At 39.0% G+C, this 17,549-nt stretch overlaps 1 protein-coding gene and 1 long non-coding RNA gene across 3 annotated transcripts in view; one reads left to right on the top strand and one right to left on the bottom strand.

Annotated features, from left to right (window-relative positions):
- Positions 1-4,619, top strand: part of LOC126236613 (4'-phosphopantetheine phosphatase) — a 167,163-nt gene extending 162,544 nt beyond the window's left edge. For both annotated transcript variants that reach the window (XM_049946050.1, XM_049946049.1), the window contains exon 15: positions 3,880-4,619. In XM_049946050.1, the coding sequence (XP_049802007.1) occupies positions 3,880-4,099 (220 nt within the window). In that variant the 3' untranslated portion in view covers positions 4,100-4,619. The remainder of the gene's footprint in view (positions 1-3,879) is intronic.
- The window catches only part of LOC126236616 (uncharacterized), a 48,246-nt gene that overhangs the window by 15,026 nt on the left and 15,671 nt on the right, over positions 1-17,549 (bottom strand). The window contains exons 2-3 of the long non-coding RNA XR_007544963.1: positions 9,378-9,591; positions 6,569-6,717 (exon numbers count right to left, since the gene is read on the bottom strand). This is a non-coding gene — a long non-coding RNA (uncharacterized LOC126236616). The remainder of the gene's footprint in view (positions 1-6,568; positions 6,718-9,377; positions 9,592-17,549) is intronic.

Below are 17,549 nucleotides of genomic sequence, written 5' to 3'. Positions count from 1 at the left end.
TTTGAAATTAAATCCAAATGTAGGAAAGAACCATGATTTCAACTACATAATCTAGTGAAGAGTTAGAGCTGTTTAAAGAAAAAAATCAGTAACAGGAAATTTAGTTAATTTCAAACTTCGGTTATTTCTTCAGTTTTAATTAACTTGCAAAAGGAAGGTATCTTCACTCAGTCGAAATACAAGACGATTACTAATTTATTTTATGGCACTTTTGTGACTTATTTAGAAAAGTGGACTTCTCCATTTCAACCTCTGAAATCATTTCATTGGGCAACATTGAAAAATTCTGTTAACTGGGCTGAACTTTTAAATTGCCTGAAAATTCTTAAGAGAGTAGAGTCAGGTGCAACATCTCCAATAGAAGAAGGTGTATTGTGTGATGGTATAGGATGCGTGTACAACATTGGATCCAAGAAATTTGATGAATGAGAAAAAGCGAATTTGGAAACGGATGAGAGATAGTGTGATGTATTCCATACACTTAAAAGTATAGCTACTTCATATATAAATGTACACACACTTGTGAGTTTTGCTCTTGCTGTACCAGGCGCAACTCTGTTGTGGAAAGGATGTTTTCAATTCTGAATTCCCTTTGGATTGATGAGAAAAACTGTTTTACCAGTGAAACTATTGAATCAATTCTAATAGTTAAGACTCATTATCAAGACCTTACCTGCAAGGAGTTCTATAACATGCTATTAACCAATTCAAAGCTTTTGAAAGATACTAGAACTTCTGATAAGTACAAAGTTACTGGCAGTGTTCCTGATACAGTAGCCAAACATTTTACAGATTATTGATGTCTACCTCAGTGTTCATTGGTTAGAAATCATTCTTTCAATTTCTCATTATTTTGAATTATAATCAGTTCTTGAAAAAAACAATGAATTATCTTATCTTTTGAAGGTATATGCCTTTTTGCGTGTATAAACTTCAGTTATTTATTTTAGTAAAGCGATGCAGTCATATATGCAGAATATTTTCTGTCTAGTGTCCCATTTGGTCCCTTTTGTTGTTCCAGTTTTTCACAAATATCTCATTTTTTCATGTGCAAAATCTGATCACTCTAAACTGACCAGCCATTTGCTGAATATGCTGCCCAACTCAACGTGCTTCACTTTAGTAACTGTTTCACAGCATACAGCCAAGGTTGTTCCAGTTACACTGTAGAACATTCACTGGAAAGTCCTTACACATCATGCACACAGTCCTGAACTCTCCCCATGTGATTTCCACATTTTTGGAGTCCTGAAGAAAGACATTCGGGGCCTTCAAGTTTCGTCAGACAAAGAGGTGCACACTTTGCCACAATCGTGGCTCCATAGGCAATTGCAAACATTTTACTATTAAGACATTGGCCATCTTGTCTCACAGTGGCATAAATGTGTTAAGGTATCTCAGTTACCTTGCAAATAATAAACAGTTTGTGTACTTTTTTTCTATTTGTCTCATCCTCATTTGACTGCCCCTTTTATATGTTCAGGTGGTAAAGCTAAATTTTTTATGTAGACATCTAAAATCTTGAATCTATGTACGGACCGGGAAATCAGACAAAAATCACCAGAAGAAATAAAAAATATCTATAATTCTGATTTTTTTGTCAAAAAATATCAACTAATAATTAGTTCATAATATATAACTTACACATATGTTTAAAAAATAATTTCCAAACCTTTACATTTTCCCACAATATCAAACTTTTTTTAAGTCCCATGAAAAATGTAAATGAGGGACTTTACTGCAGTTCATCACAGAGGGGATATATCAGAATATTGCAAAATTTATTCTATGCTTCTTATTGTGATACACATTAAGGTTCCAACTACTATGACATTACTAAAACACTGTCTTCATTTTTACTGAAGTGACCATGCATAGCAGCAACAGTTTTCGTACATGATGATAATTTGATTCGATGCTTCCATTTGAGTCCTCAGTTCACTTGTGTTTATTAAAGGAACACTGAGTGAGTGATCATTCATCAGACAAGTTTAGTGTCTGACATGTGCGATAAATAGTTGGTGTATGGAAGCAGTAGTTAATACTGAAGTACACAGAATACCTGTAATCTTAGTGGTCCCTATTCTATATGAATTACCATTTTTTGAATAGCCAGGACTCTTCTGTAAGGTTAGCTAATGCTCAAATTTGCCATAATTCATGTTGAAATACGATCCTGAAAAATTAATGTTTTAGGTACATGAAGTTGGTGAATTCATGTGTTGGTGAACATATTAGCAATGGGCCATGTCATCTAAGAATATTTGCCTTGCCTTATTCAGTGATGACAGAATGTATGGACCTTATTATAATAAGTGCCACATTTCAGGGTGCATATTCAGTTACTGCACTGGAGGAACAGCAACATTGACCACTAAGTTAGGTAGGAGAAGCAAAAGTTGTACTTTTATTTAAGTGTCTCTCTTCTGTTAGAAGGCAGGTTTGTTGCAGATCTCCATGCTAATATATCCTGTGCAGGCTTCTTCATCTGCATATAACTACTACAAACTACATCTATTTGAAATTGCTTATTGTACTCATTTCATTGTCTCCCAGTTATTACGTACATACTTTCCTCCAATACCAATGACAATTCCTTGACACCTCAGAATGTGTCCTTTCATTTTTACCCAATTTGATTTATGACCAATTTATTACTTACCCATCCAATCTTCAGCATTTTTATATAACATCACATTCCAAAAGCTGCTATTTTATTGTTGTCTGAACTGCTTATCATCCACGTTTCAGTTCAGTACATGGCTACACTGCAAACAAATACCTTCATAAAAGTGTTTCTAACGCTTAATTCTACATCCAACATTAACAGATTCCTCTTTTGCAGAAATATTTTCCTTGGTATAGCCACCATGATTGTACATTTTCACTACGTTGAACATCATCAGTTATTTGGCTGCCCAAATAACAAAATTCTACTACTACTTTTGGTGTTGCACTTTTGATTGAAGGGTAAACAAGAAAAGAGACTCAAATTTTATGTCTATCAGTGTGTTAACATTGATGTATGGGAATGAGACGTGGATGAATAAAACAAATTATCGAAACTAAACTACAATCACCTGGAATGAAATTCTCCCGATCAATGAAAGGATACTTCCTAAAAGACAAAAGACACAATGAAGAGATAAGGCAGTAATTAAATAAATGTTTATCAAATGACAGAATTTCCCAAAATGAGAAATTGGGAACACCACATTTTTTGAATGAGTAATAGAATTCCAAAGTTTGCCCTTAGATATCATCCTACTGGAATAAGAGATGACATGTAAACTGAGATTAGAACAGGCTTTGTGTAATCCTGAAAGAGAAAGTAAGCAACAATTGTAGGCAACTCTACAGATACAATATTTGTGCAATTTCCCAGGAAGCAGATCAGATAAAAGGCTTTAGATACATATAGGAAGAGTTACCAGTTTAATTCATCTCAATCAGTAGTATCCAGACCTTGCTTCAAGAAATCAGAAACAGGTGTCACAATAGATAAACTAACATGAGGAAGAAATGCCAAAAAAATAAAGGACAGTTTTGCATAGATGGTTGTAAACTAATATTAATACCAACATTAAGCACCTATTGGTAATTATTGGCCATTTTATGTTTACTTTTGGTATGCCACTTTCTCTGTTAATGTAATCCCCATTGGTAGGCAATACTTCTTGGTATTTGTGAGTGTGAAACAAACAAGTGTTGCTATAGTTAATTGGGCCCTGTTCTTGTCATATGTGTGTTGTTTACATTGAATAAACTATGTGCAGCTGCAAGGATAATTAAATATTTGAAAACAAATTTTAATGTGTACTTGTTTCAAAAATCTCGCATTAGTTAATCATCAATTAACCTGTTTTTCTTCTTTTACAGCCGCCTCAACCAGCAGCTATCCAAAGCATTAGTAGATAATGGAGTGGATCTAATTGTCATTGAAGGAATGGGACGTTCTGTACACACCAACCTGGAAGCAAAATTCACTTGTGAATGCCTCAAACTTGCCGTAATCAAAAACCGATGGTTGGCTGCTCGACTTGGAGGAGACATGTATTGTGTCATGTGTAAATATGAGCAACCTCACCAGAGAAGCTAACACATATGGTTGTGTCAACCTATTTGCCACTTAGTTACTGGAGTTATATTTGGAATTTCCCTACCATATTTATGGTATAATTTTCTCAGTATATATGGCCAGCATGTGAACTACTTGGTATGTTAAATCATCCACCCTTCCCTGGCCCAGCCCTAAGTCAAGAAAATAACATGGTGAAATGTGGGTTTACTGCTTATGTTCATTTTATTCTGATGCTGTATACAAAACAGAAACAAACATTGCCCTAAATTTTACTATTTTTTTCTGTAGCTCTGAATTGTTATTGGTAAGGAGTAGGCTGTTTTAAAGAAATTATTAAAAAGTAATTTGCTTACACACAAAATCAACTGTTCAACAATCTCCAGTATAACAGTTTTACGTTACGAAAATATGAAAGTGTTTGCTGTTATTAAAGTTATCATAAGCATCTATTACTTGAAGCAGAGCTTGTATTTTCCAAATTTTGTACACAGAAATGTAAAAAAAGACACAATAAAAAGTTATATTTGTTTATATGTAATTTATCTGAACATATAGTTATGTTTTCATGAGCTGTCTGAAGTATGTATTTATAAGGGATCTTTGATGGTTATTTTAACACAATCTCACAAAAATTACATGCTTGAATATCACTTTTTCAAATACTCACAGAAATCAGTTCCATACATGTTTTATAATTTAACTGAGAAAAACTGAAATCGAACAAGTTTGGGTTTTTCTTTGTCAGCATACTGGGTGGAAAATGGAATGACAGTGTGTCACTGAGTATGACTCTCTAAATGTAGTTATCCCACTGAACTACAGATAAACTTAACATGACTTGATTTAGAAATTCCCATATACAGCAGAAATCTGCACTTGTGAGCAGTTGAATTGGACATACTTACTAACCTACTAGCGGTAACAATATCTTTTGACCTGATGGCTGTAGTGACATATTGTGGCATGCACTCCACAAGACACAAACTGTTGGGTGTATCGTGATCCCTAATCACTCATTTGGTGCCCACAACTCTTGGAAATAGAGGGAGCTGGGTCCATGGCATGCATGTTTTGATTGAGAGTTACAGAAGCACCATTATTTCTATGGAGTGTTGCTCAAACCATTCTGATAAAATCTGAGAGCAATGGAGTGGTGCATATCTTGCTTTCGGTACATGTCACCTACAGCTTACTGTAGGCTGGACAAACCAATGCAAGTGATCACAAAGTAGCTTCTTTTACCATTTGCCAGTGAAAGATGAAGAGTGTGTCCACTCCAGCTTGAACAGTGCCCTGCGGACCAGCAGAATGCATCACCATACGTAATTTTTTATCATAAATTGCCATTGGCGTATACTGTGACTCACTGGATGAGGCAGTCTTTTTCCCACCCTTTCAGCATTTAATCACTGCACTCTGTGATGAGGAGGCAGTACACAAGTGAGATAGTGATTAGGAGGAGGAGGAGGAGGAGGAGGAGGAGTAGTTGCTGTTATTGTTCAACATTGAGTTGGGAAGTGATGTGCTGGACTGTGACCCTTTTGCACACTGTTAGTCCATTATAATCAACATCATCCCATGGCAGTTGACTCTTTCCCCTGAATCAAGTTGCTGATGGTACACCCTAACCACAAATGCACATGAAACCCCCAGTGTTTGCACAACCACAGAGGTGGAATGTGCTATGTGTAATGTGTCCACAATGTGGCAAATACAATGTGCATCAATATGCATCTTACACCTCCAACTTCCGACTGCCCTGCTGACAACTCATGAAAATCTGGTACTCCGCAATCATTTGACGCACTAGACTGTCCTACTGGTAGTGGAGCAAGGAGAGTTCTGTGCCCAACAAAAGCACTTCCAGTTACTTTCCACATATATTCAAAGTACCAAAGTTGTCATGATCAAATCCATAGCAGTGGTGGTCTGAATGCAAATATCCTAGAGAATTATGACTTTCTTCTGGGTGTTCTGCTGAGCTAATGTTTCCATTTTATGCAAACAACATTTCCATGAACCAGCAGTTTTCTTCAGATGCTGTGAGTATTGCTGTTGTGTGTACTTGTTGCCTGGACAGCAACTAGACTGAAATACTATTGGTCTTATACCACTATTTATAGCAGAGTTTGATTCCCAATGCCCACTACACCCTTTGATGGTCTTTCGTTTTCCAGAGCTCACACTGATATTCCATGAATCACACATTCTCTCCACAGTTTCCAGCTCTGATGGAAGTGATGATTGGTGAGGTCTTAATAAATTGAGTGCCAGACCCCCAGCCTTGATTAAAGTGAAACCTCTATCCCTGTTTATTAGGTTTTCTGGCACCTTAATTTTGACAGACTTGATTATGCTGTCTCACAAACTTGGTTTCTGCACCACAATAATTGTCTCATTGTGTTTCATTTCATGATTATATTCAAAGTAGTAATTAGTGACATGGCATAGAACTGAATCTATTTACGTGATCAAGTGAATAGTTACCTGCTAAAGTTTATGTGAGAAATGCTTACGTCCAGGTTGCAAGTGCTGTCACTTGTAATTATTAACTGCTGCATCTTGAAATAATATTCAGAGAAGCCATGTATTTACATTAATGTGGATTCTTCACCATTGCAGTTGTGTGCTGGATTCTGAAAGTTTCGATAAATTCTCAACTTTTTCTAAATAATAGAAAGCACTGCTTCTGAGACATGCTTATGTGGCACCTTACGTTACAACTGATGTATATGAGGCAACACATCATATACAATTAGTTCTCATACATTATATCAGTTCTGTATGACAGTTCTGAATGAATCGGACGGCTAACAAAACACTATCTATCGTATGTGACATCAGAACATCTGTACCTGTTTACATGCACAAACAATAATAAAACTTCCAAAACAGTTTGCAATTTTAAACTACGTAACTAATAAGAATACTTTTAACTGTAACAACTATTGTTAGTCAGTTGGGTCAACAATGGGTAGCATCACTTCACCAAAGTGATATGTTAGTATGTTACACCACATATACCCCCTCCCCTCTTAGACACACATGATGCTGCCATTGTAAGTATGAAATTCCATTTAAGTTATAAAAACTGAAATAAGAGAAACTTGCTCTTTTAATATTTTCAACTCTTAAACTATGTGAACTGGAAGCTATTCATTCATATCTTCACTAAGTGCTACCTCCACAATTCAACTTTGAATTAAATAAATACATCACAGCCCTAACTTGGCTTATCTATAATCAATTTGAACATTGTCTCAATTCATTTGTATGTGTGGACTAACCACAGTGAGGTCTGATAAATCATTTACACTTCTGGCTTACTTTCTACTTTTACATTTAACAAAGAATTTCTCAGTTAGTTATTCTCAAGTAACATCCAGTATCATCTCCCATCATGAATTTTACACTGCCTAACTTGGACTGGAAACTACCTACGTGTTGCAACATCTTTGGCACTCCTTTAGTATCCAGATAACAGTTTCTGCAGTAGAAACTATCGAAAATGGAAATTAAGAGGATAGACATGGTATTCCTGGAGGAGAAGAAAGAAATGAAAAGTAAAACTAGGAATGTTAGAACCAAAGAAAGAAAGATGACAGCACGCAAAGACAGATACTCTTGTACAAACTCAGCAAATATTGTTAGTATGATCAATTTCAAAGCATACAAATCATCACCAAAAATTATCATCCAATAAATTATATATACAAAACACTTATAAAACACTAATTTATATGTGCAAAATAGGCACCCTATATATGTGTACTTGCAAAATGTGCACCCATAATAATTTGTTGGCTGTACACACTCATTATCATGATGAATGTTCAGAAAAGATTTACAATAGTAGTTTTTTGTATCTTATTTATTAATGAAGATCAGTCAATGTTCATGGGATTTCTCAATTCCCCATTAACAGTACATCGCTGTCACATCCTGAGAACTTCATTATTGCAATACAGAACCATTGTTGGAGGTAATACATACCATTCATGAACAGCTGCTTGTAATTCTTCGTTTTGGCTGAACCTCTTATCTCGTAGTGCATTCTTTGCTGTTGAATAAGTAAGATGGAGTGAGATCTGGTGAATATGATGGTTGTGGTACAGAGTGAACCCCAGTTATGTCTTTGCATTGCTGAATTGTGGTACTGAAGGAGCACTTCTTTCGGCCACTTTTCAGGTCACCTTTACTGAACTCTGCATCTGAGTTTTGTAAGGGTATTGGTGCACCCTGCTGTTGACACAGTCTCAATGTTCCCGGAGACCACGATTCTGACATATGACTAGGACTCACATTCTTGTGTGCAGATTCCTTTCTGCTAGCAAACTCACTGAGCCAGTTGTAAACAGTCTTTTGTGCAAGAATTTCTTGACCATACCCTGTAATTAAACTTTCTGACTATCTCTTGTTTCGACTCCTCCCTCCCACAAAAACCATGTAGCCCATCTTTGTCCACAATAGTCACCTTTCATCTTGTCCATGGCTTTCTCTATTAGCAACAAACAAGTGCTGTCCTTGCACTACACATACTGGTCACAACTGCCATCTAGTCTGTGTAGTGTACTGGAATCAATTCATCATTTTATAAGAACATGTGCACATAGTTTGAGTGGTCTTTGTAAGATAACGGAATTGTAAATCATTTTGGAATGTCCTTTGTATATTTGATTGTATATCTGAATAGAGATTCTTTTCTTCAGCACAGCACAAACTTATTCATTATGTTACTGCCATTTAGCAAGAGGAGTTAGTTTTAAGAAAAACAGTAACCTTTTGTAGCACTGCATATTATGCTCCCTCACTTATTATTACCTGCATTAAGAACAGCACTCAAAACTCAAACACTTGCTTCCTTATTATCCATTTATTAACCCGAACCATTATATTGCCTGGAGCATTTTCATTTCAGGTAAGTTCCTCTATTCTGAAGCTTTCAAATCAAGTCTCAAAACCAACAGTATCCTACTTCCATAGAAACTGTAATGCTGTTGCTAAATTTTGGGTGTTACTAAACTGAAGCAGCACCATGGCAGCCATGTCTAAGGCAAGCATGTGGACACAGAAGCACCTGATATGTAATTCCACAAGCAAGCCTGTTTTACACCTTGAAGCAGCCAGGTTGAGCTGCACAATCATGGTGACGTCACAGAAAGGCTCTGCAAGGATGGATCAGTATGTGGTATATTTCCACACCTTTCAAACAATGAGCTGTTCATGTGCACGTGCCTAAAGCAGCATTACGACACAACAAACTGCTATAAATACCATCTGATTCTAGCATACTTACATGCAGTCTGGCAGCATCCTCCACAACATCGGGTCCAAATCAATTTCCTGCATGCTATGGGACAGCCAGCTCCACCAGACTAGCTCACAATTCTAAGTCCACCACCATGGACTTGGGCGACAATGGGGAGTGATCCCTCAGGGGCCACAGCAGCACCGAATTGCTGCCATCCCTCAACACCAGGGTGAACTCCTACCCCAGTAGCCATGGTCACCTGTGGGAATTCATTTTGGTTTTTGGTTTTGTTTTGCTTTAGGGTGCAAAAAACAACTGGGGTCATACATGCCCAAGTCAAAACTATAGAACATGAACACAGAGAGGAGTTAAACGACTCTACGTCAGTCCCAATTGACATAATAAAAGACAACTAAAAACAGGCATGAGGAAAAAGGGCTAAAAAGGACACTATACAGAAACAGAGGTCCAAAACCAAAAATTAAATGGCCTTCACCATATTGCTTCGGCAGAGAAAAAGTAAAATGCAGTTGACAGCCCCTGTGTAATTTGCTAAAACAGCTGATAAATCAGACGGCAAAACCAAGCAGGAATGTGTAAGTGGTTAAAAAAAGGGCATTCCATCAGGAAGTGGCAGACAGTTAAAACTTGGGCGCAATGTGTACAAAGTAGTGAGGTAGTGCCATTTAGCAAATGACGATGGCTACAAAGGCAGAGCCCAATACGCAGCCAAGTTAAAGTAGTCTACTTCCAGCAGGAGGGCTGAGAGGAGGTCATTCAAGTCGCTGGGAGAGGCTTAATAAGCCAAAGCTTATTCCCGTGAAGGGAGGACCCTTGGCAATGCCAAAGAGATACCACTTCCTGACAGACGTCAACAAAGAGATCATTGGAGGGAATATAGGTACTCACGGGCTGAGGTACGAGGACTGCAGCCTTGGCAGCAGCCTCGTTTCCTGGCAAACAGACATGACCGGGTACCCGCTGAAACATCACACTGTCTCCACCAAGAGTGAGCAAGTGACAGTTTTCCTGGACCCACTCCACTAAGAGATGGGCAATGTACAGCGCACATAGACTTTGAAGGGCACTGAATGAGTCTGAGCAGAGGACACAATTGAAAAGGCTGTGTTGCCGGATGTACTCCATGGCCTAATACAAGGCGAAGAGCTTGGCTGTAAATACTGAGGAGTGTGCCGGAAGACGATGCCAAAAGACATGGGTGCCAATGACGAATGCACACCCGAACCCACATTCAGTCCGAGAGCCATCAGAGTACAGAATAATACTATTCCGAAGTTCCATGAGAAGGTCGTGAAACTGAAGGTGATAGACCGAGGCTGGAGTAGTGTCCTTATGAAGCAAATGAAGGCCAAGGTTAACATGGGCCACTTCACGAAGCCAAGGTGGTGAAGGGTTCCACACCCACCAGGAAAGTTTCATGTAGTGTGAAGCTAAGCCACTGTAGCAAGTGCTGAAAATGGACTCCAGGAGGTAACAGAGAAGAGGGATGAGCCCCATACTGATGAAGCATAGGAGGGTTGACCATGCATGGCAGACAAACAATGTGCATACCTGCTGAGTAGAAAGTCATGGCAGTAGGACAGTGGTAGTTCAGCAGCTTCAGCATACAGACTCTTATTCGGGCACGAGCCCCAGGAATTTCTTGGTTTCAGCGAACAGAAGGGCAACAGGCCCAAGATGTAGAGATGGCGGGAGAAACCATTTGCATTGCCAGAAAACGATAGGTGGCAAAATCATGAACAAAAAGGGAGCCGGAAATGCCCGGTGGGAGACAGGCCATTATAGCATTATTGGCAATAGCAGAAAGGACGATGCTCAGGACGGAACCGTGAGGCACACCATTTTCCTGGATAAAGGTGTCCAACAAGGCAGAATCTACACGCACCTTGAAAACTCGGTCTTGTAAAAATACCTGAAGGAAACAGGGCAGGTGCCCACGGAAGCCCCACGTGTAAAGAGTACGGTGGATACCAGTTCTCCAGCAGGTGTTGTAGGGCTTCTCCAAATCGAAAAACACAGCCACAGTCTGGGAATTCCACAGAAAACAGAAAACCAGTCATGAAATGGGTGGACACAGTAACAAGATGGTCAATACAGAACACTGCGTTCGAAATCCACTCTGTGCATTCATCAAGTAAATTGCGAGACTCTAGCCACCACACCAGCCAAAGAATGCGACAACACTTTGCACACACCTGTTTATAATGAATGCAGTTCGCCATCATAGGGTGGTGGTTAAAAACGTGGAGAGCATGTCTCCATGCGTGCATTGCGTTGCAGCATGTCTCAGTCCACCAAGGGACTGGGACACAATGTGGTAAAGAGGAAGTGTGGGGAATGGAATGTTCTGCAGCAGTAAGGATAACGTTTGTGAGATATTCTACCTGGTCATCACAACTGGGAAAATCTTGTTCTTTGAAGGTTGCCAGGGAGGAGTAAAGTTGCCATTTAGGCGTGCACGTGGATGGGGTAGGAGTCAGCAAACGGATAGCACATGGCCTTCAGGAGTGCACGGGGAGGAAGAAGAAAAAAAGAGGATCCTCAAATGACAAAGCGGAGGAACGAGAGGAGAAGGGAAACAAAAAAAGGAAAAGGGAGCGAAAAACAAAGGTGAGACTTCGTATGTCAGTGACAGAATGCAGAACATTCCCAATAATACTCCAGACATGTTCTCCAAGGGAGGGGAAAAAGACTAGCAAGAGGATAGACATGCAGCACGGAAGGGGAAAAAATGCTGCACAAGCTGGGTTCCCATGATAGCCAAGCACGAACCCGCCAGAGAGTGGCGAGCCCGCTGGGGAGAAAGGGGGGGGGGGGGGGGGGGAGGAATTCAGTGGATGTATTCAGTACAGGCACTGCTTACTTGGGGCTGCATAGTGCTAACTTGGGCACACACTGCTGAGTAAGGTAAACAGTGTCAGCAAAGCAGGACGCGGACATCAGTTGACCTTCACACACCACTGTGGCTTTCCGACATCATCAACATCGCCTGTGGACCATGTGCCTGCAGAGGGCATATGTATCCAGGGTCACCACAGCACTCCAAAGTTGTAATCTGAACTGAATAAAATATATTGTATCTTGCAGCGGAGTTTTCCTAGCCAACCCCTGGCCAGCCCTTCCACCTCCACAACCCGCCACTCAACCAACTCTGCACTGCAGCGGCCCCATTCAGTTCTGCTGGGTTGCTATGAAACCATCAATTACAGAAGACTACTTCCCATATTTTGAGTTAGCTTATTCCTACTTTGTTAAGGATCCATACATGATTTTTGAGATTCCTTATATTCTGTCTCCTCAGTATAATTCTGTGTGTTCCACTCAGTGTGACCCAAGTCCAGTTTTTCTTATTACTGGCACATTGTGCTGCTTAATTCCACATTAGGATTCCAACTGAATGTTATCACATCTTTTCAAATTCTGTATAATTGTAGCTTTTAGCCTTCCTTCTGTTCCCCTCTTTGACATAACAATACTACCACCCAGCATTTGTGTAGTCATATCTGGATTAAAAATAATGCACTGAGGTAATGTACAAACTCTCTGCTTTTGTACTAACATTACTTACCCATATCTTACAACCCCTTCATCCAAATACTCCTAAATGTAAGCATTCTACCAACTGTTTATGCTCAGATTAATTATAAGAGCTTATATGTAAACAGTCGTTTTACAGTGACTCTGGTCACAATGAAATATATTTTGAAGCATCTCAAGAAAACATTCTTCACTGTGTAGGAAGCAAATGGAACAGTAAAACTGTAACATTGTTATTTAGCACCTGAGTCTTCAAATTTATCATTGTCGTCTTAAGCTCAAAGACTGGTATAATGCAGCACCATTAGTGACCATACATTCGATATGATGTTACATCAATCATGTTTGGCATTAATGACTCACAATTCTGTACAAATCTGACAGTAACAAAACATCATGTATTCCTTGATGTTGGCACAAATCTCATAACATCCAAACAGATTGTGATTTTAAAGTACATAACTAATAAAAATAATTTTAACTGTTGTGACCATCATTTGTCAGTTACGTAGAAGTCAGGTAATATAACTTTACTGAAGTGATATGCTACACCACACAAGCCTTTTGTTAAAAAAAAAATGGTTAAAATGTCTCTGAGCACTATGGGACTTAACTGCTGTGGTCATCAGTCCCCTAGAACTTAGAACTACTTAAACCTAACTAACCCAAGGACATCACACACATCCATGCCCGTGGCAGGATTAGAACCTGCGACCGTAGTGGTCGCGCGGTTCCAGACTGTAGCACCTAGAACCGCACGGCCACTCCGGCCGGCTAAGCCTTTTGTGTCATGAATTTCTTTTCTCCCTGACTTAGTTTAGAACCTCTTCATTAGCTAATCCAAACTATATGTCTGTCTTCAGCATTCTACCTTGACGCAACATTACACAATCCTCTGTTCTCTTCTTGTTTTTACTGTTTACTGCAATGTTTCACTTCCACATATGGCTATCCTATAGAAAAATATATTCAGAAAAAAAACTTCCAAACAATTTAATGTGTATAAGGTGCTAACATATTTCTCTTTTCAAGAACATATTTTATGCCAGAGCCTGTCTGCATTTTACATGCTCTTTACTTATCCCATTGTCAGTTATTTTAGTGCACAGATAGCGAAACTTGTCTACTAGTTTTAGTGTCTCATTTCCTAATTGCTTCCCATCAAGCATTACCTCATATAATTTGACTAACTCGACTAATGCTCTCCTCAAAACACTGTCCAGTCAGCTTTACTGCTCTTTCAACTCCTATGCTGTCTCTGACAAAATTACATTACTTCTGTAATACTACTTTAATAACTTTTCCAAAATTCACCCTTGTTTCCTTTACAACTTGCTCAATGTACAGATTGAATAGCATGAGGGATAGGCTACAACCTTTTCTCACTACCTCTTTTTTTTAACCTATATCCTTTTTTATTCAACCTCTGTTCACTGTATTTCATCTCCACATACATCAAAATTTCAAAGGCTGCATCCAAGTCTGCAATGTCAAAATCTGTTTTTCCCCCTCCCCCCTAAATGTGCAGATGCTATAAATATAGGGTTTGGCTTTCTTCAGCCTATCTTCTCCGATAAGTTAAAGATCATTACTGCCTTATGTGTTCCCGCATTTCTCTGGAACTCAAATTGCTCTTCCTTAGGTCAACTTACACAAGTCAAAGTTAGTATTTTGCAGTCACAAACAATTAAACTCATGGTTTGATTATATTCACACCTGCCGGCATCTGCCTTATTCAGAATACCTGCCAAAAAAGAAGAAGAATAAATGTTCCTAATGGTCCTTCCACAGATCACAAGTGGAACAGTCTGCATGGACGTGAGAGAGGTTAAAATTGTTTTAATTTATGAGGTAATCACAAATCTGGGGTCTAGAGGAATATTCAATACTAGTCATTGACTCTGACAAATGATGTTATGTTAGTGGCTGCTGTGACATCATCTTCTAGTGCATATTTTGACAGTTTGGTTATTAGTTGGCAAAGATGTTGTTGTTGTTGTTGTTGTTCTTGTGGTCTTCAGTCCTGAGACTGGTTTGATGCAGCTCTCCATGCTACTCTATCCTGTGCAAGCTCCTTCATCTCCCATTACCTACTGCAGCCTACATCCTTCTGAATCTGCTTAGTGTATTCATCTCTTGGTCTTCCTCTATGATTTTTACCCTCCATGCTGCCCTCCAGTACTAAATTGGTAATCCCTTGATGCCTCAGAACATGTCCTACCAACCGATCCCTTCTTCTGGTCAAGTTGTGCCACAAACTCCTCTTCTCCACATTTCTATTCAATACCTGCTCATTAGTTATGTGATCTACCCATCTAATCTTCAGCATTCTTCTGTAGCACCACATTTCAAAAGCTTCTATTCTCTTCTTGTCCAAACTATTTATCGTCCATGTTTCACTTCCATACATGGCTACACTCCATACAAATACTTTCAGAAACGGCTTCCTGTCACCTAAATCTATACTCGATGTTAACAAATTTCTCTTCTTCAGAAACGCTTTCCTTGCCATTGCCAGTCTACATTTTATATCCTCTCTACTTCAACCATCATCAATTATTTTGCTCCCCAAATAGCAAAACTCCTTTACTACTTTAAGTGTCTCATTTCCTAATCTAATTCCCTCTGCATCACCCGACTTAATTCGACTACATTCCATTATCCTTGTTTTGCTTTTGTTGATGTTCATCTTATACCCTCCTTTCAAGACACTGTCCATTCCGTTCAACTGCTCTTTCAAGTCCTTTGCTGTCTCTGACAGAATTACAATGTCATCGGCGAACCTCAGATTTTATTTCTTCTCCATGGATTTTAATACCTACTCTGAACTTTTCTTTTGTTTCCTTTACTGCTTGCTCAATATACAGATTGAATAGCATTGGGGAGAGGCTACAACCCTGTATCACTCCCTTCCCAACCACTGCTTCCCGTTCATGTCCCTTGACTCTTATAACTGCCATCTGCTTTCTGTACAAATTGTAAATAGCCTTTTGCTCCCTGTATTTTACCCCTGCCACCTTCAGAATTTGAAAGAGAGTATTCCAGTCAACATTGTCAAAAGCTTTCTCTAAGTCTACAAAGGCTAGAAACATAGGTTTGCCTTTCCTTAATCTTTCTTCTAAGATAAGTTGTAGGGTCAGTATTGCCTCACGTGTTCCAACATTTCTACAGAATCCAAACTGATCTTCATCGAGGTCGGCTTCTACCAGTTTTTCCATTCGTCTGTAAAGAATTCGCGTTAGTATTTTGCAGCTGTGACTTATTAAACTTATAGTTCGGTAATTTTCACATCTGTCAACACCTGCTTTCTTTGGGATTGGAATTATTATATTCTTCTTGAAGTTTGAGGGAATTTCGCTTGTCTCATAATCTTGCTCATCAGATGGTAGAGTTTTGTCAGGACTGGCTCTCCCAAGGCTGTCAGTAGTTCTAATGGAATGTTGTCTACTCCCGTAGCCTTGTTTCAACTTAGGTCTTTCAGTGTTCTGTCAAACTCTTCACGCAGTATTGTATCTCCCATTTCATCTTCATCTACATCCTCTTCCATTTCCATAATATTGTCCTCAAGTACGTTGCCCTTGTATAGACCCTCTATATACTCCTTCCACCTTTCTGCTTTCCCTTCTTTGTTTAGAACTGGGTTTCCATCTGAGCTCTTGATATTCATACAAGTGGTTCCCTTTTCTCCAAAGGTCTCTTTAATTTTCTTGTAGGCAGTATCTATCTTATCCCTCGTGAGATAAGCCTCTACATCCTTACATTTGTCCTCTAGCCACCCCTGCTTAGCCATTTTGCACTTCCTGTCGATCTCATTTTTGAGACATTTGTATTCCTTTTTGCTTGCTTCATTTACTGCATTTTTGTACTTTCTCCTTTCATCAATTAAATTCAGTATCTCTTCTGTTACCAAAGGATTTCTACCAGCCCTCGTCTTTTTACCTACTTGATCATCTGCTGCCTTCACTACTTCATCCCTCAGAGCTACCCATTCTTCTTCTACTGTATTTCTTTCCCCCATTCTTGTCAATCATTCCCTGATGCTCTCTCTGAAACTCTGTACAACCTCTGGTTCTTTCAGTTTATCCAGGTCCCATCTCCTTAAATTCCCACATTTTTGCAGTTTCTTCAGTTTTAATCTACAGTTCATAACCAATAGATTGTGGTCGGAGTCCACATCTGCCCCTGGAAATGTCTTACAATTTAAAATCTGGTTCCTAAATCTCTGTCTTACCATTATATAATCTATCTGAAACCTAGTATCTCCAGGGTTCTTCCATGCATACAACCTTCTTTCATGAGTCTTGAACCAAGTGTTAGCTATGTTTAAGTTATGCTCTGTGCAAAATTCTACCAGGCGGCTTCCTCTTGCATTTCTTAGCCCCAATCCATATTCACCTACTATGTTTCCTTCTCTTCCTTTTCCTACTGTTGAATTCCAGTCACCCATGACTATCAAATTTTCGTCTCCTTTCACTACCTGAATTATTTCTTTTATCTCATTATACATTTCATCAATTTCTTCACCATCTGCAGAGCTAGTTGGCATATAAACTTGTACTACTGTAGTAGGTGTGGGCTTCGTGTCTGTCTTGGCCACAATTATGCATTCACTATGCTGTTTGTACTAGCTTAACTGGACTCCTATTTTTTTTATTCATT

The sequence above is a fragment of the Schistocerca nitens genome, chromosome 2, assembly GCF_023898315.1.
Source record: "Schistocerca nitens isolate TAMUIC-IGC-003100 chromosome 2, iqSchNite1.1, whole genome shotgun sequence".
NCBI lineage: Eukaryota > Metazoa > Arthropoda > Insecta > Orthoptera > Acrididae > Schistocerca > Schistocerca nitens.
This window is presented reverse-complemented; position numbering and strand designations above follow the sequence as displayed.